Source organism: Mugil cephalus, chromosome 18 (assembly GCF_022458985.1).
Source record: "Mugil cephalus isolate CIBA_MC_2020 chromosome 18, CIBA_Mcephalus_1.1, whole genome shotgun sequence".
Taxonomy (NCBI): domain Eukaryota; kingdom Metazoa; phylum Chordata; class Actinopteri; order Mugiliformes; family Mugilidae; genus Mugil; species Mugil cephalus.
The window spans coordinates 9,453,563-9,479,174 of NC_061787.1; the positions used below are offsets into that span (position 1 = coordinate 9,453,563).

General features: G+C 41.3%; 1 protein-coding gene across 9 annotated transcripts; it reads right to left on the minus strand.

The window, feature by feature from the left end:
• Positions 1-117: 117 nt before the first annotated feature.
• On the minus strand, positions 118-25,236 carry myom1b (myomesin 1b). 9 transcript variants are annotated; one of them, XM_047568287.1, is made up of 42 exons: positions 25,080-25,236; positions 24,601-24,805; positions 22,880-23,014; positions 22,573-22,747; positions 21,736-21,893; positions 21,473-21,565; positions 20,156-20,244; positions 19,860-19,901; positions 18,913-18,927; positions 18,165-18,326; positions 17,906-18,067; positions 16,250-16,391; positions 15,552-15,751; positions 15,228-15,281; positions 14,998-15,122; positions 14,728-14,911; positions 14,379-14,553; positions 14,177-14,298; positions 11,859-11,876; positions 9,536-9,732; positions 9,325-9,451; positions 8,984-9,168; positions 8,779-8,893; positions 8,536-8,692; positions 8,353-8,459; positions 8,220-8,264; positions 7,989-8,125; positions 7,744-7,888; positions 6,230-6,289; positions 5,976-6,043; positions 5,776-5,889; positions 5,367-5,408; positions 5,033-5,120; positions 4,919-4,957; positions 4,719-4,824; positions 4,444-4,607; positions 4,219-4,255; positions 4,057-4,079; positions 3,867-3,922; positions 3,525-3,740; positions 684-825; positions 118-566 (listed from the first exon to the last, which is right to left on the minus strand). In XM_047568287.1, the coding sequence occupies exons 2-42, from the start codon at positions 24,744-24,746 to the stop codon at positions 331-333; spliced, it is 4,803 nt and encodes a 1,600-aa protein (XP_047424243.1). In that variant the 5' UTR covers positions 24,747-24,805; positions 25,080-25,236; the 3' UTR covers positions 118-330. The 9 variants fall into 9 exon arrangements, with proteins under 9 accessions (XP_047424243.1, XP_047424244.1, XP_047424245.1 ...); XM_047568288.1 differs by having other exon boundaries at positions 24,601-24,801; positions 25,080-25,213; XM_047568289.1 differs by lacking the exon at positions 18,913-18,927.
• Positions 25,237-25,612: the final 376 nt, after the last annotated feature.

Genomic DNA, 25,612 nt, shown 5'->3' on the forward strand with positions numbered 1-25,612 from the left:
GTTTGCTTTGTTCCTACTTCAAACGAGAGAGCACCGTGTCCCTTTAGACCTCTAATCCTGCGTCACTCAGTGTATTTCTAAATCTTCAAGCACAATACACAAAGGAGGGCGACAATGCTAACTGATAAACATGACTTCTTTATTGAAGCGTATATGATTAAACACAGAGTACATCCAAACAGTAAATGATGTGCGGTTATTATAATACTACTAAACCCATTATCATTTCCATTAGTTCAAATGTGTTTATAGTAACATTTTATGTAAGAGAAAACATAATGTCTATATCATGACAAGCCACGTCACACTACATGCTTTGCTCTGCTGTTTTCACTCATTCACTGTCTCAGCCTTTGGTTCAGGTTCCTCCACAGAGTCTGCTGTCTGCTCAGGGCCATGTGATTGGTCAGCAGTCAACAGCTCATCAGCCAAATCCACTTTTACATCTTTAGTTTGCTCTGCCGCAACATCATCTACAACATTTTCCTCTTTTTTCCCCTCTTTTAATCCCTTGCTCTTCTTCTTGTCTTCTACCTTCTCCACTGGAGGTGTCTTTGTAACAGACTCTGCAAGAGAATATTTATTAGTAAACCTTTAATCTCTATCACAGCGTAATTACACCGTACTGTAATGTTTCAGATGTCACAAACACATATAGACATGTTATATTTAAAGAGCCCCACCCTTTCGCTTCTGCATTTTTGTACCAGTCACTGTGGTTTTCATCTTTTCCTTTGGGGTGTTTGGGCCAAACACAACATTTCCATCTGCATCAGTCGAATAAGAGGTGATCCCCAAGTCAGGTGTTCCCTCCGTGATCTCCAGCTGAGCGGAGAAACAAAATCTAAATGAGATGTTGTCATGTTTAAGGAAATTCTATAATCGGAATCAATCATCACTACTTACCCAGGAGGTTCAGTGAGGTCAGACCTACCACTGACAGCCAAAGCAATACATCCCAAAGAGCAAATAATAGAAATATTCAGAATGTAAGTCCTCTAGATATTATAAAAGTTTTACAACATATAACACAATTCTACTGCATATTTGACTAGTAATAAACTTGTCAGATATGGGATTATGGTTTTCCCGTAATTTATACATTTGTTTTTTGTTTCAAAATCTTTGAAAAATAGGTCTGATAAAGTTACTGTACACGAGAAAGAGCAGCATCATGCAGTGCACATCTACTTCTTCAAAGTTTCCACAGTTTCATTCTTATAACTAAAGTTTCAAGATTTCAAAATATTTTGTATGCGCAAGTATGCACATAGCAGTTTCAGATCACTATTTAGAAGGTTTCAAACCTGGAGAACAAACTCTGAGAACTATAAAATGCATCTGGGTCAGAATAAGATAAGATTGAGTACAGCAGCATCACCTGTATCCATACTGACACGACTGAAATGAACATAGAAATTTAAGAGGGTTTTTAGGCAAGGCATGTGTAGGTAAGCTCTCCATAGTCTCCATTTCATATCTGGATACGGTCTGTATGTAGCACTGTCAGGGGTTGCCGGTTTCTGTCCATGTTCAAAACTGATCAAGGTGATACAAAAGTATCAATCATGAAGATCTGTTTCATGATATTTGGCGACATCTATGGTCAAAGACAGTACTTGCAAGTGTAAGGTTTTTTTGCATCTCACTTCTAGGAGAGCCAAGCACCTGGCCATGATACGCTTTCCATACATTTCCCAAAAAATAAAAAATAAAAAACATACAAATGTATTGTTATGGAAAAAGAAAATTGTCGCTGAATGTGCACAGCTTGTGATTTTGGGGAACATGTTGCACCCAGTTCTTCATCAGTGTGTTACCTCGTGATGTGCTGGATATCATATCAGCCTGTTCAGATCTATTAATATTATTCTTTTTATGTATTATTATATTTGTGCCCGCAATGCCGTCAAAAACTAAATCTGTCACAGCGTGGATGCAAGGGACCCCTAGGGTTAGCTGCTTTAAAAGAATACCTGACATTGGGAGATCCACAGGAGACAAATGTTTTAAAAATGTTTTGCAAACTTGAATCCTGCATAACTTACTATTTGGCTCAGAAGCCTTTTTTACACATTTGGCAAATCCTGGAGAACATTTGAATTAATTCTAAGTCCAATATACAGGGTCTTTTTCACAGTCTAGTTAGCTGTGAAACATTCTGCCTGGTTCACTAGTTATTGGCTGATTTTGTCTATTGATAGGAGGTAAAATATTCTTTTTTTTCACCTCATTCACGATTCCATCAGTTCAAACCTGCATCAGGTTCAAGTGCAATTTTGGATTTTATGAGAGGTGAATCTGACAAAAAAAGGAGGTGATGATGATAGTAGGGCTTTTCTACTATTAATTAAATTATTAAACTATGTATAAGCTTTATCTTAATCTATCTACTGAATGACTTTAGTGTTGAATGGTGACTGAATGAGGAGAAACATTAGTGTTTTTTTAGGCTACATCTGCATCCAAGCTGCAAGTATCTGGATCCAGGCTGGATTATAGTAGTCTGAATGGGTGGTGTCCATGCTGGTGGTTGATCTTCACGCTGTCCAACGCTACAAAAAGTGTGACTGGGGGTGAAAGAGTGAAGAGGAAACCGAAACATGAGTATGAACGGTGTGAATGGTGAAGGGTTTAAACCAAGACTTTAAATAAATGAAGAGGAGGAGGAGGAAGTGTGGGAAGTACATGCGTTTCATTTATTATTAGTCTCATCAAAAAAAAAAAAAAACAACAACAGGGGAACAGGAAGTGAAGCAGTCATCACTATTGGTGTGACCTCACAGTCATCATTACATTAACATCACCGTAATCATTAATCATTAATGATGCACTGTGAAGGGGACGTCGTAACAGTGGTGAATAACATCAATAACAATGTGGGGACAGTGGGAGGGCTGACATTCAGTGTTCACTACAGACGGGCAGACAAAGTGATTGGGAATACAGTGGAACAAACACAGATGAAATTGCAAATGATTTTTACCCATTTGCTACTCGTTTTGTTTGCACACAACGAGACAGCCTAACACTCACCAGGTCTCCACAGGCAAAAGTTACAGTCAAACTAAAAGTGGCAGTGATCAGATTTAGGTATTCTCTGCTTAGTAGACATTTTTATCTAAAGTTATTTAACACTGGCTTTGTGTGTTTATGAGTTGCACCTACTATATCTACACAACATTGAGCCTGTTACCTTGTTTCCTTGGCATCTCCATCTAAAGCCAACGTTTGCTTCAGGGCATGTCACAGCTTTACACAAACAAAAATTTGCACCTGTAATAATTTGAGTGTGACAAATAACTTTGTCTTGTTCTGGCTGGATTTCTTATCGCTGGACCAAATGTGTACAATTTTAAAGTTACGACTCTTGACTGTTAACTGCAGGTTCAGATTCAGCACCTCTAGTTTTTATAGTTTTTCTATCCTACACAAATATGTTAGACCCTACATATTTGCGACAAGATTTGGACCGCTTTTTACTTTTTCTTGCCGGCCGCCTCGTCGGGGATGAAGACACTTACGGTGAAGTCCCCGCTCTCCGTGCCGTACTTGTTCTTCACCAGGATGCTGTACTTGCCGGAGTCTGACGTGTTTACCGCGGTGATGGTGAAGCTGGCGAACTTGCCCGACTCGAACTTGAGGATGCAGTGCTCGTCGGACGTGATCTCTCTGTCGTTCTTCAGCCAGGTGACTTCTGGCACAGGGTTGCCGGAAATGTTGCAGGTGAGGTTGAGAGCCTGCGAAGTGGATAAGGGGCAACGCACACCAACCATATGAGGCCTTTCTATCAGTCCGAGAGCACACAGAGGTTAAGTGTGCATGTGTTATTTTGCTGTTGCATTAACTCGGATGAAATGGTTTACCTTGCCCTCCTGTATAGTCACCACATCAGGCAGGCCTCCTGCTACTCGAGCACGATCTAAATGAAGCAATGACGGGAGAAAAGTAAGATAATTTTAGCTTTGATTTTATTTTGGTCCAGATAAACCTGTAGCTGCAGCATCTGACCCAATGTTAAAGCAGTGAGGCCAGTGTAAACATGGTAACACTTACTTCTCTCTGCAGTGGCAGCAGCTCTGAGGAAGTAAGAAAAATAGGGAATAACAAATTAGATCAAAGGTTCAGAGAATCAGAAGTGAAAATCGTGTGAAACTTCATGCTTGGTGGATACATAAAGCTAACAACTTGATAGCTATGACAGGGTTTCTAACTTACTTCAGTCTCTGGAATTCTGCAAAAGCATCATCAAATGCTGCAAAACAAAACAAAAAAAGAAAGTTGCATAAATCTGAATGTGGTGTAATGGTCAAGAAACGTCCATAAAAGTCCATATAAAATACATGTCTGCCCATTATATGCGCATAAAACCTGGCTAATTGCGCTATTAAAGTCAATATCACCAACAAAAAGGTTTGAAATAAAACATTTATACATCCTCACCTTGACCACAGAGATCAACAGTCCTCCTCAGGCCTCCCTTTCCATCATTGAACTCGATGGCGTATTTGCCCATGTCTTTCTCCGTGGGCTCTGTGATCTGGAGCCACAGCTGCTCTCCAACCACGCCGCTCTTTAGGCGGTCGGAGAAGGATATCGCTGAGTCCCTGTTGGAGGCACGACACAGAAAAATCACACAATCCAGACCTGTCAGGGCACACGCACGACTTCATCCTGAAGGAAATATTAATGTATAATGTAACAAATCAAAAACCCACTTGTAGTGCCATGTCACTTGGAGCAAATCGTTATAGTAGCTGACGAAGGTGTAGAGTCGGATGCCCTCATCCGTGGTTGTGATCTTCAGTGGAGTGGAGGAATTGGCTGCAATCACAAAAAAATAAAACATTTAAATACAACATGAATCAGATGCATCGTTTTGCCTTGTAGCTGTACTACATACAGTATATCTGCTTACCAATAAAACTGAAAACTTCATTCATCAAGTCTTTGAAACCTGAAAGAGAGCAAAACGCGTAAGTTGTATTTCTTGATCCAGTAAAGTTGAGTGTGACCCCGGGCGTCAAGTTACCTTGATCCGTCAGGTTGAGTGTGGACTTGTCCTGTCCCCTGTCATCCTTCAGAATAACCTCGTACACGCCCGCATCCTTCTTAGAAATCTGTCACAGAGAGCAGCGGAGTCAGATTCGCCCAAACGTCACCGACATTTCATAAATAAATCATCTGAAAAGACTCTTCTGCTAGGGATGCTGCAGATTACACATGTATGACGTGAATGCAAAAAAGCCAACACACAAACAAACAAACAAACAAACATTTAAACAAAGTAAAAACATAAAGCATTCTCAGGCAAAACCAGAAGTGGCCTTTTTGGCCTGTGGTGATTAGAGATAACTGAGCCCAACTTTTAGTCTTCTCCACGTCAGGCTGTCGGCGGGGGAGTCGCGCTGCAACAGGACACATCATGTTTAGGTGTTAATCACATGAAGGTGGCACGTCACTGTACTCGGACAGATGTAAACAGAAAACAGAGTGAGATGTGAATGAAGCTTGAATGAAATGAAAGAAATGGAAGCAGAAAGGAAGTGATCCTAAAGCGTGTAGTAGGAGTTAGTTTTATGGCAATGGTACAGGTCGGTCTGATAATATGAAGTTAAAGGAGTTTTCCAGAGAAATGTAAATGTTTCAACACCTCCTGGTTATTATTCCAACTCCTTGGGCCTTGAGGTGATAGAAAAAAATCAAAGCTGCACCAGTCACATATGCCAATACATTGCACAGTATACACCCGGATTCCTTCTCTCATATTCTCACCTGAGCAATCTCCAGTTTCAGGACCCCCTCTGCGAAGCCGAGGTGCTCGTCCGCTTTGATCTGGTGTCCGTCTTTGTACCACATGGCGGTGGTCTCCTTCTTCATGTTGCCCACCTGACATGCAGCGCAGCGGCAGAGGGGGACGTCAGAGAATCACTGAATGAAGCACAGCTGCACACGCCGGTGGAGCTCAGACTCACCTTGCACTTGAGCACAACGCAGCACTCTGGTGTCACCTCGTAGCCCAAGTACTCGATGAAGTGAGGACCTGGAAGAAATTTATAAATACTGAACTAAAACGCAAACAAGTTGTGCTTAGTTCCAAGTGTCTTGGCACTTAGATAGCCATCTTTTTAAGCAAAGACACCAATCATTGGTTGATTCAGGGTCTTGTTAAATGTGAAACAACAACGGATCGAGAACGTTTCAAATCAGTCTGTCATAAGTGCCATACCTTGCTTTCTGACCCATTCTTTTCTCTGGAACTCGGATTCTTTCTGCAGCTGCTTGAACACTGCAAATAGAGATAGTTTACAGACTGATGGCTCAAAACGGCTGAGATTATTCAATCATCACCATGACATGTGCTGTTGCCATTAAATTAACATACAGGAGAAGTTTGAGCTGCTCAGATGCTTGGATTCTTCATGTTTTTACTGCCCCCTAGTGTCGAGAAATTGAACTCTACGTAATTTTTCGTTTTGGGAGGCTGACATGATCCGCCAAAAGCTGACATCATTTTTAATATATTTTACATCTGGGCTGTCATTTTTAAAATATGCCCTAAATCTCTACAAATCTCAGTTTCTGTAGTAAATAGTTAAATACTTTGGCCAAAGTCCACCTTAAAGTGCTGAAAACCTTGTTTTTATTCTGTCAGCTGATTACAAGTAATAGTCACATAGATTCTTAGAAAAGTTTTGTCTTGGGGTTGAAATAAAAGTTTTTGTGTGTGTGTGTGTCTGTTATATTTGAATGAGCTCCTGTGTCGCCACACCCCAACCACAGCCTTAATGTTAGAATTATTATTATTAAGAACCTCCCAATCCCTAGAGACGTATAAATCCTCCCTAAAAAACCCATTTCTTCCCCCTGTCATTTCCTTAATGAGCATACTGTAATTTTATATATTGTAGTTTTTATTCTGTACTGTACTTTTATTGCTTTTATTGTAATCTATTCATCTTTTTTGCTACTCTTTGTATATATCCTGTGCTCTCTTCTGTACAGCACCTTGATCGACATTTTTATGTTCATTATGATCATGTCTTCACAAAATACATAATTATTTATTATAGAAACAATCGATCATTAATTTAAAAAAAAATGACTAGATATCACTAAAATGTCAACAAAATAACCACTTTCTAATTATCTAAACAATTATAAAATAAGCTTGTTTTGATTGTGCTGTTATTGTTAAGTTGAGATAATCATGACAGATATTTCTTTTTTTGGCAATATATGAAATTTTATATGGAAAATTGTATCTGTGTTTGAGAAACCACTTTCAGCTAAATTATAAACACATGGCGTTTCACCTCTCAAGGAAGTGTTTTATATCCAAATCACATGACATGCTCCACGGTGGGTTCTTCCTCCACTTTATTAGTTATTTAATATAAAGTAGTGTGTGAGTCAAGTGTGGATTTATCAAGTGTCAACAATGTTACTACAATATATCTATAAATAACTTTAAATTTGAATTTAGTCAATTGTATATATAATATTTAGAGGAATCTTTCTGTGAAAATGCCATGTGTTGATTGGTTATAGACGGCCATGTTGATTTTAGCCCTGAAAACAGCCAAAATGTCAACTATGTTAAACTCAAAAAGTATATTTTATAAATAAAATATAATAATAATATATATATATATATATTGACCTTACTATCTAGATCTATGGATCTGTTTATTTGACTGTCTTCCAAACCTTAGACTTGATTGTGATTTGATTTGAATGTACCGTCTCCGATCAGCACCAAGCTGGACTGGTTGGTGGCTTTCCCGTCCTGCATCTGGAAGGTGTAGGTGCCCTCATCTGCCGGGGTCAGACACTCCATGATCATCTCAATCACACCAGTGTTCTTGTCGAAGTTCATCTTGTATTTCTGCAAAACAATAAGGAGAGCGGTTAACAACAGAAACTGTTATACAAACACTACTAAAAAAAAAAAGAAGAAGAAAGAAATAGAGCAAAGCATTGTTTACCTCCCCCTGAGAAAGAGCATTGTCATTGAAAACGTAATCGACTTTGCCGTTGGTTGAAATCTTCTCCGCCTGCAGCCAGAAGCGAACTCTGCCTTTCTCCATCAGCTCCACGGCCAACTCTGACTTCAGGGGAATAACTGGTGTGCAGAAGGGAGCGAAGAAGAGAAGAAGGAGTGAGAGCCAGTTTATGAAACACTTAATAACAGCAGAGAGGAGACGTGAAGAACTCACTTGGGAATTTGTGATCATGACTGATCACCAGCAGCCTCTTCAACTCTGACAATAATGAGAGAAAGAGAAACATTGCAAGAAATGATAAAGAAAGCAACAGCTGAATGGTTGTTCTCTGGAGTTTTTAGGCTACCTTCCTCAGAGAGAGTGTAGCTGGATGAAGCCCCGTCAGTGTGAGTGACGAGACATGAGTAAATGCCAATGTCCTCCTCCCCAGGAGCGTTGAAAACAGCTTTGGACCTGCAGAATGAAACATAACGTTGAAGAAAATGTGAGGAGTTTGCCCTCAGTGACTCTCAACTCTAAGTCATCTCACTTGTTTCCGTGGGTTTCTGTAGTCAAGCGGGAGGTGTCTGTGATTTCTTCGTAATTCTTGGACCACACAAATTTGGAGTCGGCAGTCATGTCGCAGCATTCAAAGTTCATGGAGATGATACCATTATCATCCACATCCACAGAAATCTCCTTGGTGCCTAAAAAATAAAAAAAACACAGAAGGAAAAGGGAAATAAATTGTTTCAATTTTGCAAAGTGTTCACCACCATCTTCATCATCTTACCTGGTTTGGTCACAGCGGGAACTGGTTCGGTCACCTCTGAAGTTTTTCCAACGCCGGCTTTATTCTGAGCGCGCACACGGAACACATACGTCTCTCCTTCTTTAAGGTTCTTGATCTGCGAAATTGACAGAAGACAACCTGATAAAACATCAGCTGCCGCCACACGTGAGCATGAATCTCCCCCCTGGAAAAAACAGATAATGACCGTCATGAAGTTCTTCTCTGTAGCCTTGGTGTTGACTCCTCTCCAGGCCTCCTCTGGTGCGTCCGCTTCCTTGATGTCAATGTAGAAGCCGTTCACAGGATCGCGGCCCTGGTACACGGGCGGTTTCCACAGCAACACCAGGGAGTCGCTTCGCACCTCTCTAATCTGCAGATCATGAGGTGGTCCTATAGTCCAGAGCACACAGCCAGACACACGTAATGAAAAACTTTGACTTTAAGATTTAAGATCAGTCTCTTTGTTAGCCTTTAATCTACGTGTTGCATGACAATACCTGCTCAAGGACTCCACGGACAGCACATGAAGGAAAAGGTCTAACTAACCTGGTACCGCAATGGTCCATTCCTCACACAGGAAGGTGTTGCTGGGCAGTGACGGGATACCAACACCTGCCATGTTAGCCGCTCGTACCTGGAACTGGTACTTCTTGTTCTCCTTCAGGTCAGACACCTGTAGACGCAACCAAACAGAACTTCTTTTTTTTTTCCCATAAAACTGTCAACTCCATTAAACATGGATTTCATGTCAACTCACCCTGTAGGCCCTCTCGCTAATAGCCTTGACGTTGCCCTCATGCCACTTGCCCGGAACGCCATCAATGACCTCACGGTAATCCACAAAGTATCCGGTAATGTCAGCACCTCCTATGAATGTTGGCTGTTTCCAGGCCAGCACCATGGAGTCGCGCACACACTCCAGCACAGTGATGCCATAGGGCGGAGTAGGAGAGGCTGAGACAGAAGATTTAAATTAACCCCGTGGAGCCTCTGCAGGGCAACTGATGTAATGGGAAACTGAAGCACTAAAATGTCGCCAAGGTTCGTTTTCGCAGCTGCACATCTGTTGTAACTCATTTGGAAATTTACATTTTTGAAATGGTTTTATTGCAGCTCTGGATATATTGTTGGGCTTCAATGTTCCATTACTGAAAACAGTTTACTGCTATAAAGTTGGAAAACACAACGTATGGTCTCTGTTAGACTTTATTACGATTACAAATGTTGATAAATATGCTTATTTGATTACAACTCTTAATATCTGTGCACTAAATATGAAGCCACAGCCAGCAACATGTTAGCGTAGCCTAGCTTAGCATAGTAAAATATGGATAAAACAATGTGCCTTGGTAATAAAACCATAGACACACAACATGTATGGACTAAATGAACATGATTAACAGGTTAATTAGCTATTTTACCAGTTTTAATCTGTGCTAAGGTATATAAGGCTAAAATAGGATAAGCTACGTTAAATTCTGGCTAACTTCTTAAATCACAGAAAAAAGAACGATATCAAACCAGACAAGAAACATTATTATTTGACGCCAGCTGTCAATTAGCTTAGCCTAAAAAAACTGCTACTCCGCTGGTTTGTATCAACAAATCCACCTTCCAGCATTTAAGCTAAGCTATGCTTCATTCTGTGTTGTTGCTGTGTATACTGGTAGCAACTTCACATCTAAAAGACAAAAATGAGAGTGGTATCAAACTTGACAACTCTTTATGTTGGTACTCTAAATATGAAGCCACTGCCAAATAGTCTTTAGCTTAGTTTTGCAGAAATAGCTACATAATCCAACATCCAGTACCTCTAAAACTTAATTACTTGGTTTTAAAATAAAAAATATATCAATACCTGTATATATATTAAAAATGATTATTTTCTTGAATGAGACCATTGTGTGTTACCAATACACAGCTTGGCTGGACAAACAAAAAGTTAATTTGTTATTATACTAGTTTGAAGCCAAGGTATTCTGGCTGCTTCATGCCTAAAATGAGTGCAGTACTAAACTTAACGAGTAAACAAATAAGCATTTCTTTTTTTAATCTCAAACTATTTTCTTAACATAATTAATTATTAGGGGTAAAGCAGTTACATATAGCACAGTCCTTAGGGTGTAAAAATACACAGTGATTTCAGAGAGGTCTCTACAAAAGCAGGATCATGTAACACAGCGCACATTAATTTGCCTGTCATACACAAATAGCCATGTGAACTTGAATGTGTCCAAAAAGAGTCCTGCTCTTGTGATGGTTGGATGATCCAGTTAAGCACAGTGTGTGATTAACTGGGTCTCGGTGAAGTGCGTTAAAGTGCTCTGGGTACTCAGAGGGTTGACAGGCTCTGAGGTGACTGAGAGCGTGTTGTTGGAAGTGGTGTCTGGGAAGCGTGACTGTGTTGAGTTAAGTCCTGGTTATGTTGCGTTTTACAGTGACTTACCTTAAAATGTATGTCAGCAGAGGAGTTACAGTACTGTTCATTTGTTAATATAGGTCAAACAGAAATTGATGTGACATGGGAAATCCTATTAATCGTTGTTACTTGAAAAGTCTGGATAGAATATTTTCATGGATCTTAAAGGGTGGGTTTTTATTTCCGTGGTTTCATTTGGGTTTCACCTGGATTTCACCTCTTTGCTCACCTGCCGACTCTGTGCCGGGCCTCGCTCTCTCTCGGTTAGCAGACGCGTCTATAGAGAACTTACGTGCCTGACGGGCCTCAGGCTCAGTGGCCGCCTCCGCACCTTGATCCCGAACCTCAGCAGTGACTGGGTCTAAGTGCTCAGCCGTGATTGTGTCAGTAAGTGGGTCAGAAACTAAGCCTGACACAGACTCTGAGAGCAGGTCTTGTACTAGGTCAGGGGCACGGGTCACGCTGCCTCGTTTGCCCCACTTATTTTTACACTCCTTGGGCTGGGCAAGGCCTGAACTGGCTTCAGTGTCAGTCTGAGCTTTATCGCACTTTTGAACAGTGTCAGAGGGGGACTGGACAGTTTCATGCGTGTCCGTCCAGCGTGGCCTGTGCTCAGTTAGTTGGCCCACGTTACCCCCCGGCCCCATCTTCGACAACACACCGTGTGGGATGCCGCCCCCTACGGGTGTTAGCAGAGAAGAGCAGAAGAAGCTTTTTTTTTAAAACAGACAAAAAACAAACAAAAAAAATCCATTCACAACAACATTTAGCGAACACAATGATGAAGCATCAACATTAACACAAGCTATATTTATCACATCAGCCTATCAAATACAACAGAATGTCTTCATCTGACTGGGAGTGGAAATGAAGACAAGATGACCAAAAAGTGACATCTGTGTGAGGAAGCTTCATTTGGGATTATGAGTGCATGCAGGCGTGTAGAGCAGAGCAGCCAAATAGAGCGAGTGTGTGGCTTTGTGCCGGCCTTTTATAAAAATACTTAAGTAAAGACGCCAACAGATTTCATCACCTCTTACATTTCAAAAGATGATGTAACTTGTATATTGAGACTGAAGGCTGCAGCGAAGCATGATCTAATTCTCATGAAGAAGTGAGTGTTTTTAGATCAGCGAGTACTGACATACCATATAAAACTGTAAATAAACAGTATTACTCGGAGAATAAGAAGTAGGTTTGCAATTGTGTATTGCATCTTTATAAGTGCATTGTCTCCTCAGTGTTTTGTATTGTCTGTCTTTGCACTGTCTCTCATCTTTGCACCGTTGGCACCATTTGCACGGTTTTCTATCGTCTGCATAAGCTCGCACACGGTGCACAATGTTCTCGGAGGAATGTCCTCTCTTCTCACTAACTACTGCCTCTGGTTTATACTGTTGAAATGAAGATAAAAAAAAACCTCTTTGACCCTTGATCTTTGGTATCAGATGATATTATGTGACATTACCAGCGTATCAGCCTGCATTAGAAATCTGTTGGCATTCTTACTGAGTGTGTTTCAAAAGGGAAAACCGAGCATGCTGCTCAGCACAAAGCTGGCCAGTGCACGCGAAACATCCGGAGGCTGGAAGGAAAGATGTGTTAGTGATAATGCGTAGAGAGATTTTAGGGAAACACATGCAGGAGGTCAGAAAGAGCGCTTCTCGAAGCAGCAGCATAGTTTTTGTCACTGTTTATTTATTTATTTATTTTGTTGTAAAGGATTATGGATAAAAAAAAGCTTTTTGATTATTCAATGTGATTTAGCGCAATGCTGCCAAATCCAGCTGAAACCTAATAGTCTTTTTCTGTCTTTGCAGCTGAGAATTTTGAGGCTTCTTGTGTTCTTAAGGTAAAAAAAAGTTCAATAGTTTAATAATTTCTGTGTCTTTTTAGAATAATTTGCCAAAATAATATATTTTTTCATTAATATATGTACATATTTTATGTAACGCTGAAATGATTTAGATGGTCTTTTTCAGCTTTTCCAAATTGTTCATTGCATTATTTCATGTAATTAAAAGTTAGATTCAATAAACATAAATGTCTTTGGAATATTGGCATTAGCATTTAAATTTTTTGCCCGTTGCTTATACAAAGCTAGACTCAATAATGCAATTTTAGCTGGACAGTCACATAAAAAGTAGTATTCTGTATAATAACTATAATGGTTCTGTGTGCAATTTTAAATAAAGATCATATTAAAGAATACATTATTTTCATTAGCCATCATGATTAGCTGCCGACGGAGATGTTAGTACAGAGAACCTCAGTGCAGTTTAAGACTGGGATCAGTCCTTGTCTTGGTACCTTTAGCACCGTGTGGGGGGGTTGCCGGCACATCTTGTGCCCAGGATAGGTGAGGTGAAAGAGGGGGTTGGGGATAGTGGTAGAGTGTAACATTTCCCGGTTTGCAACTACCGCTGAACTGGATCGCACTGACCCAAATTAGAGGAAGTCTACAAGTCCTGACCCCGACCCCGCCTCAGGCTGTGCGGAGAGGAGGAGGAGGGGGGAGGTGGTGGTGGGGTAGATGTGGCTGGACGGGTTGGTGGGTAGGTGGAGTAGTGCAGTGTAGACTAACGTGGGAGGGAATGACAGAGAGGGACCATGGTGGAGGAAGTGTGGAAGTGTGGATGATATAAAGAGCTAAGAACAGTCCAAAACACATTAACAAAACGCTAAATGTTTCTTTACTTTTACAACATTTTTCCATCATGCTAAATAAACTACCCTGAGGATGAAAAGTGGTGTAAAGTGCATTCATGGAGTCATTTTGTTCAGGATAAATACATTTAAATTAATGGAAATATTTATTAACACAAAGAAACAGTTGTCTCTGCTTATCTGTACAAAAAGTACACAACCGAAAAACATTTAGAGATGCACTCTACAACACACCAGTACCTGATCTTCTTCTAAGACCCTCTGACTGCTACCGTGTCAGATTTACTGAATTAACCCTTCCATTTCACTCACCTATAGCAGCCTTCACCTCCACAGCCTCTGACTCCGGGGAGAACTGGCTGAGCCCCGCTGCATTCACTGCCCTCACCCTGAACATGTACTTCTCTCCTGTCATCAGCCCGTGGCAGATGAACCTGCAAATATATTTGATTTAATGCACACAGTGCCCATGTGGGGTAACTGGATGAATAAAAAGACAGAAGGGTAACTTTACCTGGTTCCTTTTACAGGCTTGTTGTTGCATGGCTCCCACACGTGGCTGTCCACAACACTGGCCTCGATGTAGTATCCCACCAACTCTTTGGCATCGCGAGACGCCTCCCAGGACACGACAACGGACGTGTCCGTGTTTCTGGTGGGAATAACTTTTCCTGGGGCAGATGGGATATCTGAGGACAAGAACATTATAACATTTAACTCTCCTGCTTTTGAAAAATCATGCATGTGCAGGACTTTGCAAAGGTTTACCATGAACGTTTTTTTATGTCGTACAAAATGAAATGAATATTTGTCTAGGCTTTAATGCACAGTCCCGTGTATTTGTTTTTTGTGTGGCTCCTGACCAAGCTTGTCTCCAACTGTGGTGGCCTCAGTTGGGTCGGATGGCTCTCCTACACCGGCAGAGTTGCAGCAGCGGACGCGGAAGCTGTAGGACTTCCCCTCGGCGAGATCGAACAGCGCAAAGCGAGGAGATTTCACCGGGATCTCCGTGTTCACCCTCTGCCAGCTGTCAGTGCCGGACACACACTGACAAACAAAAAACAAGGAGATTTCAGATGCAGGAAAAGCCATTTAAGTGTTTTATTATTATAAATGTTTCCAGTTAAATTTACCTTTTCCACATAGTACATGACGCCCTCAAGGCCTTTCTCTCCTGGCGGCTTCCAGCTCAGCACCACATAATTCTTGGTGGCCTCAGTCACCTGCAGCTCAAGAGGTCTGCCAGGAACAACGCTCTCTGATAGTCAGAAGATAGACAATTAAGTCAGCAGATGAACAGCAGAAAAATGGAAAATTTGACCATCTATCCAGGACTTGTAAAAAATAAAATGTGGTTTCCTACCTGCGGGCTCCTCTTCTGTGACGATAATTTGTCCGGTCCAGGGAGCGGAAGTACCTGAGAAGAGAAATATGATCAAAATCTTGTATTTTATTTTGAAAGCCAATTACAGCGAGGAAATTACGCATTTTTCTAAAAACAATCGAAGAAAAAAACAACTATTTCATGATGGAGCTACTATCATCAGATATGCTACTCTAATTCTTTGGCCAACTCTATTTATTGCTGTTTATCTGCCATACTTAGTTTTATGAGTTCACAAAGCTCTAAGGGATAGGATGTCTTTGACCGGGTAAACTGTAAAGTCAGATTCCCAGGCTGCAGTACCTCTCATACGTGCGCGGTCAGCCGGGTCCATAGCAGCCACTGCCTCGGACACTCTGGACGGGCGGCTCATGCCGCTCTTGTTGACAGCGCGGACGCGGAAGACGTAAGAGCGGCCCTCCACTAAACCGGTGACGGGGAAACGGGCAAACTTGACCGGGGTGTCATTGCACTGGAACCAGTGGGTGGTTCCAACCTCACACCTGTGCACATATATTAAAACATCACTCAGTAACACTTAGCTTTTAATAAAGATGTCATATTTGGTAGAGATTTTCATACAGAAATTAACTAATTTTGTGTGTCAAAGGTCAAATGAGCCTAATAGTTTGGTAGATAAAACACTTAAAATGTGTCATGTAAATCTAATAGTGACGAAGAGATTACATTTTATATCCAAAGGCCTTCATTTAGTTATATTTTTATGACTACGAATTGGCATACATGTAAAATGAGATGAGATACTTTCTTGTGGTTGTATCCATCATGTTTGTCTTGTAGCACAAGAAATATTGAGCGTTTTGTGTATGTTGGGTAATTTTCTCAAAGAAAAACTTGCAATGGAGTGAAAAGCATAAAATCATTCTTGTCAAATCATAAAAAAAAAACACCACATCACATGACTAACATTGCTAATGAGACATGTATGACAGACATTTGTGAAAGTACTTGATGTAACAGGCAGCTACGCATTGACTGACCTATCCACAAAGTAGCCCAGGATGGAGTTACCGCCATCGACAGCCGGCTGCTTCCACGCGACAATAATGTAATCCTTGTTGGCATCCAGACAGCGCACATCCAGAGGGGCTCCAGGGGCTCCTTCAACCTCAGCATCAGCATCTAGCAGATAGCATTAGGCTCATTAGCATGAACACATACACGTAGAACGTACATACAAAGCTACATTTGTAATAGTTTGACTAGATGTTTGTTTTACAGTGAGTGTGTCCTGCGTAGCTGCAGGGATTGATGCCAAGAAAGGTCTTTAAGTCAAACACAAGCCCACAAGAAGACAGAATTAGCCCTCCTCGAAGTGAAAGGGGATAAAACTGGTGACTCTTTAAGAAACACAATACGTTATGCAGCCTGTAGGTAAAGCCTCACCATGTGTATTCGCTGGGTATAATATGAAGTATTTTATATCTTTAAAAACAACATGTGTTTATACATGTGTTGGCTCATTAAGGTGTCCAGACAATAAAAAGATCCGAGCAGCCTTTTGCGCCTCCGAGAAGCAGATAATTCCTGGATCAGTCTTCACTAGAAGCCAGTTTCATTCCACAGTTGAGCTCTCTGAGAATAGCATGACAGCAGCCAGGATCATATAGCGATTTGTTATGGAGACTGTACCTGGTGTGTTTTTTCTCGGAGACCCTGTTACAACAACAGAGTCTATTTTCTGGCCTCTTCATGCTCAACATGGTTCTTGTGTATTAGCTTGAGCATCAAAGGTCAGATTGTCTCTGAAGACAACAAAGATAAGCTTCCCTGACCACTTTTTCCATGGTATTCAAACAGATGCCAGGGAGTTGCCACTCAGTGGTGTCTCTATTAGAGGTATCCTATTTAAAACCACTCGCATACAAACGCTTTGTCAAATGTGGTATTATCATCGGGTGCCAGGGGACGCGCTGTTGTGACTTTGACCTTGATTTGATGAGCTATGGAAACAAATCTACTGGATTATTAGAACGTTGTAAAGATTTAAAGGCTGTTAATGTTATACCAGACATTATTAATGTGAGATATGTATTCATAAATAGGTCAAAGCTTGGCATCTTTGAGTCACATGAAAGAGATAGCAAAGTGCTATTTGTTTCTGTATAGTTACATATTTACATGTAAAACAGGAAACTTGGAAGGCCCCGCCCATAATAGCCCGTGTGCTGTGATTGGTCAGCTCCAGTGGCATAAGAGGGCTCGTCCCACCATTTTGTATGAACTCTGCTACTAGCGAAATAGATGCAGTGGGAGGAAAGGACCTATTGGATGTGAAATTAGTGTACAACCCCAAGTGCAAGATGAGTCACCAGCACTTTTTGATGTTTTACAGGAAGTGAAAAAAGCTAAAATACCGTTAAGAATGCTTATTTACTTGGCAGTTTATTTTATTTGTCCAGAAACCAATGTCTAGGCCACAGATACAGTAGTGCTTGCCATATCATGTACAGTAAAAACTCATATGCATCCAGTTTGTATGAGGACTTTAAGCTGCAACTGTAAATCTTTGTGCTGTATTTCAAATTTGGCTAGCAGCATGCAACCATGCTGTGAGGATTTAGACGCACATACTTCAGTATTTTATATTTTATCCACTGATTTTAAATTTCAGCTTTCATAGAGAGTGTACCCACCTCTGACAAAGACATAGGCCGAGTAGGTTTCATATCCAGACTTGGTGGTGACACGCAGAGTGTAGAGCCCCTCGTCCTCTTTGTTGAGGTGCGTCATGGTCAGCGTGGCTCGGTCTCCGCTCCAGCGCATGTGATGCCACTTAGAAGGAGTCAGCAGAACATCTGGGGCACAAGAAGTTGAAGTTAGATTCTGAGTTTTATCTGCACGATACACTTTAGACATTGTCAAAAACTGTCAGGGTCAGAGTCGTCTACGTACCATCCCTGTACCACTGCACCTCCGGCTGGTAGCGGTGCAGGGCAGGATAGATGATGACCGTGCACCCCAGACTCATGGTCTCGCCCTCTCTTCCAAATGACACGCCAAACTTATCCACAATGTGAGTCTGGAAGGTGATGCCATATTCAGACACTGGGCCATCTATAGATGAAGCATGAAACAGCTGAGTTAGAGCTTTGGCTGGAATACGAGCTCATCAAACCTTTAGCTTACAGACAGACAGAGTCTCAATAAAGATTAAAGTAAACTAAATAAGTGACATACTTTTTTTTATTGTCATGCATGGTGAAACACAACAGACGTATAAAATCCTACTTTAAAAAGCACTCCACAGTCAATAATTCAGTAGGATCTTCATTGTGATGTTAGTCATTTGTGCATTTAACACATTTACTATGTGTCCGGAATTAAATAATACTTTATAAATCTGAAATAAAAAGAGAAGTGCTCTAATCATAGCAACAAACTGTACTCTTATTTAATGCAAGATATGTATATATTCATATACATACTGACAGCGCCTACATGTAAAATGTACAACATTGTGTGCTCATTTTGAATCAGAAACGCTGAAAATCTTTTTTCAAACTATTTACAAACACACAGTTTCAGGAGAATACTGTGAAATTTCTACACAGAAAACCGGTGGCCATGCATTAACTCATACTCAGTGGAAATATCAAGTTCACCAAAATATGTTCAAACCAGACTCCTGTGAACCTGTTACCTCCAGTAAGGGAACCTGCGTTGGTGCCACGGCATCAAAGAAACAAAAAGGTTGTTAGCGCAGAAACACCCCACATGTGTGCACCCAGCATCCCACCACCCGGCACTCACAGTCACTTACAGTATGAACTGTACTGAGCCATCAACAACCCAGGAAGAGAAAAAGTTAATGAAGAAGACATATTTCGCAGATGACTAATGCTGAATTAATAATGCATTGTTTTAGCATGAAACCAAATGATTATGTGATATTGTTAACGACAAATTACGACAAATCAGTTGAGCATTATCACACAACAATTTAGGATTGTGAAGCCTTTTTAGCTACTTTTCACTCATTTTTTATCCTAACCAAGCAGCCGTTTTTTTTTTTTTTTTTTTTTGCAAAGCTCTTATAAAACAATTGTGTGGTACATGCACAATAGCAAACAGCACACATACAAAATAAAAAAAAGAAAAATTTAGCATTAGTGCAGGTGTCTTCAACGTTTTTCAGGCCAAGGACCCCCAAAAGATGGAGAGATTAAGTAAACTCCTCTTAGTGCTCTTTATAAATATACATTATTATTATCGTTTTTCAGTATTATCCCTTTACTAAAATATGTTGGATTCATGCTAATGTGTGTTTAAAGAAATTTTAAAAAATACAATAAAATATATATACAAAATATCTAATCAACCAAAGATTTTGCGACCCCCCTGCAGTGCCTACGTGGACCCCCTAGGGGTCACAGACCTGCTGTTGAAGATGCCTTAGAGGTAAAAAGACAGATATTCTTTTGAGGATCTGGTGCAGACCAGAAGAGTGTGTTCTGTGCTAATGTTCTGCTTGCCTGCTGACTTTATCACTTTATTATTACTTAGACTTGCTTAGAATTATTTTGGATTATTTCAAATGCCTGTCGGTCTAAAAACATAAAAACTGACAAACAGCAGATTTACACTTACGTCTAGGAGATGGCAGGGACTCATCAATTTCACCTTTGAACCCTATGGAGGATAGTAGCAGTCGCTATTAATACATACAGCACAGAGAGGATATTGTATGACACTGCTGATGGACCACATTAAAAAATCGTTTGCCAATCTCATGTACAATTTTGAAAATACACATTTCACACAGATACACAATCTTTAAATAATTTGGAGGTCGTAACGACCGCATTCCTTCTTATTAATTATCCCTCTGTGATCATGATAGGACTGGGGATTAACGATGGTATTGGGGTTTCTTGGAAACCTACTCTTGACGACAACGGAGGCAAACGCAGACAGCTCTCCCTTGGAGTTCATGGCGGAAACACGATACTGCGCCGTATCATCGAAATCACACCTGAAAAATGAGAGCATCAGCTGATCAGTGTCCCTGATATGCACATTCTGTCACTTAAGGATTCACGTGTACGGTGCCCTTCCCCCCACAAGCCAACCTCAGCCCTCTCAGCCATGTAAATTATACCAACTATGTGAGCCTCCACTGTAAAGCGTTCCATAACTCCTGGCCAGGAATACTCTGGCAATAAATAGAAACCCCTGGTGATGTCATTTGCACCAGGTGTTGTGTGTCTCTGTACGTGAGCATATCTAATCGTGAAAGTGAGGTACAGAAACAATGAATTTAAAGTAGACAGGCGATACTAAATCATGGTTGTTTATTGAAATGCTCCAGTGTAGTTTTGACTATTTTTGGACACACTTGTTGATATTTATTGCAGACAGGAAAAAGATGTGGAAGTTATCTGGCTCACAGGCCTCTGGCGTGAGTACGTTTTGGCAAGTCAAACAAAGTCAAAGGCATATGTCAACACCTGCCACACCACAAATTAAGGCTTTGGTTGTACAGTCATGTAATTTCCGAATGAGCCCAATGATGGATGAAAGTTGAAGCCAGAGGAGCGTGGGTTGATGCTTACTGTCCTCCTGAAGGTCAACATTTTATATTACTAAAAATATTAAAGCAACAGCGAGGATTATTTTTCTCCCCCTACAGGTAGAGAGAGTAATTACACCAACACTGCACTTGTGTATTACTAGAGTTTGTAGCCCATTCTTCTCTTCTTTTCTTTCATCTGCGACAAAGAAAGGCACACAAGTGGTTCCCTGTGTTTGTCCTTGCAGCTGATTAGAATTTTTTAGACATTTACGCATTTATCTGGAACATTGGAAAACTTTTTGGATGCCATCTTGGTCTCTAAGTTCCTAGGTTTCTATTTATGAGGCTTCTCTCTTTGTTTTGGTGCCAAAAACTTTCAAACATGGCAGACGGTGATAGACACAAATCTAAACATTACACAATCCCTACACAGAAAACACTATAAAAAGTTACACCAACACAACAATCTTCTACAGATTATTTATCTCTGGTATCAAGGTAAATAATCTCACCGGCTGTGTCTCACATTTGGCTACACAAACTATGAAAATGGTCTGATTTTGTACAGTTTACTTTGGATCTGGTAAAATCATTATCATGTTATTAATTATTAAGATCTGGGAGAAAATATTTCCTATTTATAACAATGTATTTAAGGTTTACAGTGGATGAGCAAAGCTACACCTACCTGTTGATTTCCAGTGAGTGCACACTGTATCTGCTCTCAAGTTTATACTTGCCAGGACTGGCAAGGGGGTCAATAGCCACATTGTTTTTGTACCTTGTGGTGAGAGGCAGAGAACATGAAAGGAGACAGACAAACGGAAGCAGAAAAGACTTGAAAAGTCTGAACCAGAATAACGAAGAGAAAGTGTATGAAAACCAGGTTCATAATAAACGAATGAGGAAGACGTTTGTATTGTTGGTGTTTGCTGTGTGTCTGTGACCTACCAGACGACCCGGGGGTCAGGCCAGCCGCTGACAGTGCAATGCAGCCTCACACACTGCTTCTCCCACACAGTGTGGGAGCGAGGTTTAATCACAAACTCCGGGGCGTGCATCAGGCTGTCTTCGTTCATACGCTTGAAGTGCTCCTCGTGTTCATGGATCTGATGACAGCAAAGTAAAGCACTCAGAGCAGGCTTATCTGTGTCATAAACTCTCAAACCAAACACAATTGTGCATGATTTCTCAAAGAACTCACACAACATGCCAGAAACAAAAACACATCTTTTACATCCACAAACTTGCAGAAACTGATTTTTTTATGTGTTTTACACATATAAAATCAGTTTCACGTATGCACTTTTCTCTGTGTTATGTTACTGCGTTTGATGGTTTGCAGTTCATCGTGTATTATGAATAGCTGAGGATGCTGAGGGCCCATCTAGTTGTGCAATATACAGCAAGTAACTCAGCAAATAATATGACAGCACCGCTGGGAAGCTGCTTCCCTGTGTCTCAAGAAATTTGATCTCCTCAGGAATTTGTCACCCAGTAGTTAGGCTGCTATCTGGCAGAGTGGAGACAGATAAATGCAGTGAGGAAGTAACTGGGGCTTTTATGATGCTCACTGAATGATCGGGTACTACTTCACATAATCACCCAGGGACATAAATAACTCCCTTGTGTAAGGGGTAGTAATAACAACCACTTAACCACAGGCAGTCCCATGCGCCACTGCAATTAATCCCAGTTACACTACTGTGAATATGATTTAATTATGCCATCCATTGCATTTCAACTTTCCCCGTGTGATTTGAACACAACGAGAAATCCTCCACTGACCGTTTTGCTCAGCGAGATGCGCTGGGCCGACTCGCGCATGGCCTCCTTCCTGGAGATCAGCTCTGACCTCTCCATCTCCAACCCACTGGTGAACAAATCTCTGCGAGCCATGCGTGCAGAAGTGCCCCTCACTCTTGTTTCCTCTGTATTTGAATATCCTGTAGCAAACTCTTCGCTAGGAGTTGATCGTGCAGAGCCAGTGATGGATATGGGGGGAGGGGGCAAGGAATAGGATTCAAATTAAAATAAATTGTTGCAAAGCATTCTTGGATTTGCAGCTCTATACGGCGACAAGTTTTTTTTTTACCTGCCCCTGAAGATCGGCACTACATAGCCGATGATTTGGTTCTCTTTATCCACAGCCAAGTAACTTGGCTTGGCTCTCTTTGGTATGGGGCTTAGTCTGCTCTCTTCCAGTCCAGAGTGGGAAGACACTTTAAGACTGAGAGACACAGAATAAAATAAGTCTTGTGCACAGCCAGACAGCGCAGCCAACAACATGTGTGTTTGTGTGCGATAAAGCCAAGGGTTGATGAGGTGTCGATTAAAGGAGATGGTGGAGATGGTTTAGTTTTGATTATAGCATTTTACACCGGAAACCTTTTCATCAGACAGTCACAGAGGAACTTTGAAAACAGCAATTATTCAGACACTAATCAACAGTTTTACAGCAACTTGAAGAGTGCAACAACCATTTTAACCCGAACCACGTTCAAAGACATGAAACTCTCTCAGAATCTACCTCCAGTCTTTATAATGACCATTATATCAATCACACAGGCCACTCAGTTTCTCACTGGCAACCCTATCTGGAGCCTTGGAAAAGGGGGGAGACATGGATTCATAGTGTGAGATTTCAAGAGCTTGATAAGGAGGCAGGGGCAAGAAAGGTGACGGGTCAGCTGGCCTCGTTTCGCCCCGCATCTATCTGGGTCAGTGTCCTTCTAGCTCTGGGCCGAGTGTGTGCTCTTGACTTTCCAGAAAAACTGGTCAACACCACATCATGCCACATCATAATCGTCCTCTCCTCAGCTCGGCACTGATTTGAGGGGTGGTGGGCTTCCACGCGGTGAGTGTAAAGACAACGATCAGATGGTGTTAGTAAAACCTAAGCCCTCTGACCTGTTCACACTCTCCAGGCCAGTCTATTTAAAGATTTGGCAGACACTGTGAAAGATAGGATCAATATAAACTGGGTGTTTTGTTATTCCGCGGACAGAAAAGATATAGATATGCAGATGACAGAGTACAGAATCTACGATGATATTTGTCATATGTTTCTTTTGTTTTGTTGATTTTGACTTTTTAACTGCAAAAATATGGATGTTTTCCCAGTAACGGGCGCATTCCAGGTATTATCTCTCATACAAACACTTGTTAGCTGACCAACACATTCAACAACTGTGGTCACCAGATGTGACCACTAACACTTAAAGGAAGCAACAACAGTTTTCAAGACACAATAATCAATATGAATGCAGCCAGGTTTTAAGATCCAAAACACGGTGCTTGTTTCCAAGTGGACAAGACTGATACACTATCACTTCTTATTTTCACTGTGGCGTGGTATGCGCAGGTCAAGATTACTTAAAATAGTAACAACTCCATTACAATGCTCCGTAACAATGCGCCTCTATTCAGCTTATCCAACGACTGGACGCGTTGTTTCCCATAAAGCACTTTTGTTACATGGGGATGGTTAATTTAAGATGTAGTCGGCATGCATGAAAGCGTGCAGTCTCATGCAAAGAGCTTCGTGCAGGATTCAAAGCCGTCCTCAGACGTTGTAAAGAGCAATAATCCTCAGGTGTGCGTTGAAAGAGGTGAAAGAAGGGGGGAAAGATTTGGTTACTTGATCCCAAAGCTGTCATGGGGAAGTGATCCAACAAGGGTGATGTAGGTGAACTTGATCAGCTGGGGAGGGGTAGATGGTGGTGTTAGGGAGCTGCTAGGGTTTTCCTGATGACAAAGAAGTGTATTGATGAAGGTATAATCCTCCACCCTCCTAGTACCCTTCCTCCTCCTTACCCCCTGCTCCTGGAGGTGCTGCTGCTGCCAGCAGCGTATCTGGCGCTGGACTGGTAGAGGCTCATTTTAGACTCCGACTCCTTGCTACGGTAGCCACGGTCGTAGTGGCGGTGGTGCTTCTGGTAGAACGGTATAGATCCAGACATCCTGCAGGTCGCTCCTTGTGCGAGCCCCTGAATCTCTTCCTGCCTGTCTGTTTGTCTGTCTAGTTAGTTAGTGTTCAAGAGTAGGTGGACTTACTGTTATTGTAATATATTACACATTCATCAGAACTTCAACGTGATAAGCTTCATATTTGCTGAACATAGAAACTGTGAAAGAAGTATTCTAGTCAACATTTCCTTGTTTTTAAAACCTTTACATTCAAACCTGCAACATATCAAGACATAATATGATTTCCAGGCAGTCAGGCGCATTTTCAACATGCTGTGACATTCAATATGCAACAATTACAATGACCTGCCGCCGTCAGATCTTACCCCTGCAGAGGCCGTGTACCCTGGCTCAGACTCCAAGCGTCAAAAGAAAAGCTGGCCCAAACCTTGATATCCCAGCAAACCTACAGGTAGGTGTGCACAGGGCTGCGGTCTACACAACAAAAATAATGTTGGCTCTTGCCAGGGTGTCCAGGCAGCAGTCACAGCCTTTTATGGTGAGGGTGGAGATAAATATAGCGCAGAGCGGAGCTGTTGGGTTGGGGGGCAAGACATGTCCAGCAGTGCAACACATTTATGGGTGCAGGTCTCCGCCAATGAGCAGGTAAACAAACTAAGGAGAAGACTTGTGTTATTGTTCACTGTCATTCATTAGTCATTCAGGTCCTTTTTGACCTTTCTGCCCATTTTATTGATGAATGAAATGTACAGGCTCTGCTTTTGATTTGACATTACGTGCATTTCAGGATGATTATGAATTTTATTTACGTACATTAATTTATTCCTAGGACAAATCTGTTCAGTCTATCTAAGGATAAGACCCACAATATGAAAAACTTTAACATCAGCATCATCCA

Coding starts and splice junctions, on each gene's coding strand:
- myom1b (XM_047568287.1), bottom strand. CDS start 24,746: ATGTCTGGATCTATACCGTTCTACCAGAAGCACCACCGCCACTACGAC. Junction 9,169..9,324: donor ATGGACCATTGCGGTACCAG/GTTAGTTAGACC, acceptor TCTGGACTATAG/GACCACCTCATGATCTGCAG. Junction 5,409..5,775: donor TGAAACTGGAGATTGCTCAG/GTGAGAATATGA, acceptor GTCCTGTTGCAG/CGCGACTCCCCCGCCGACAG.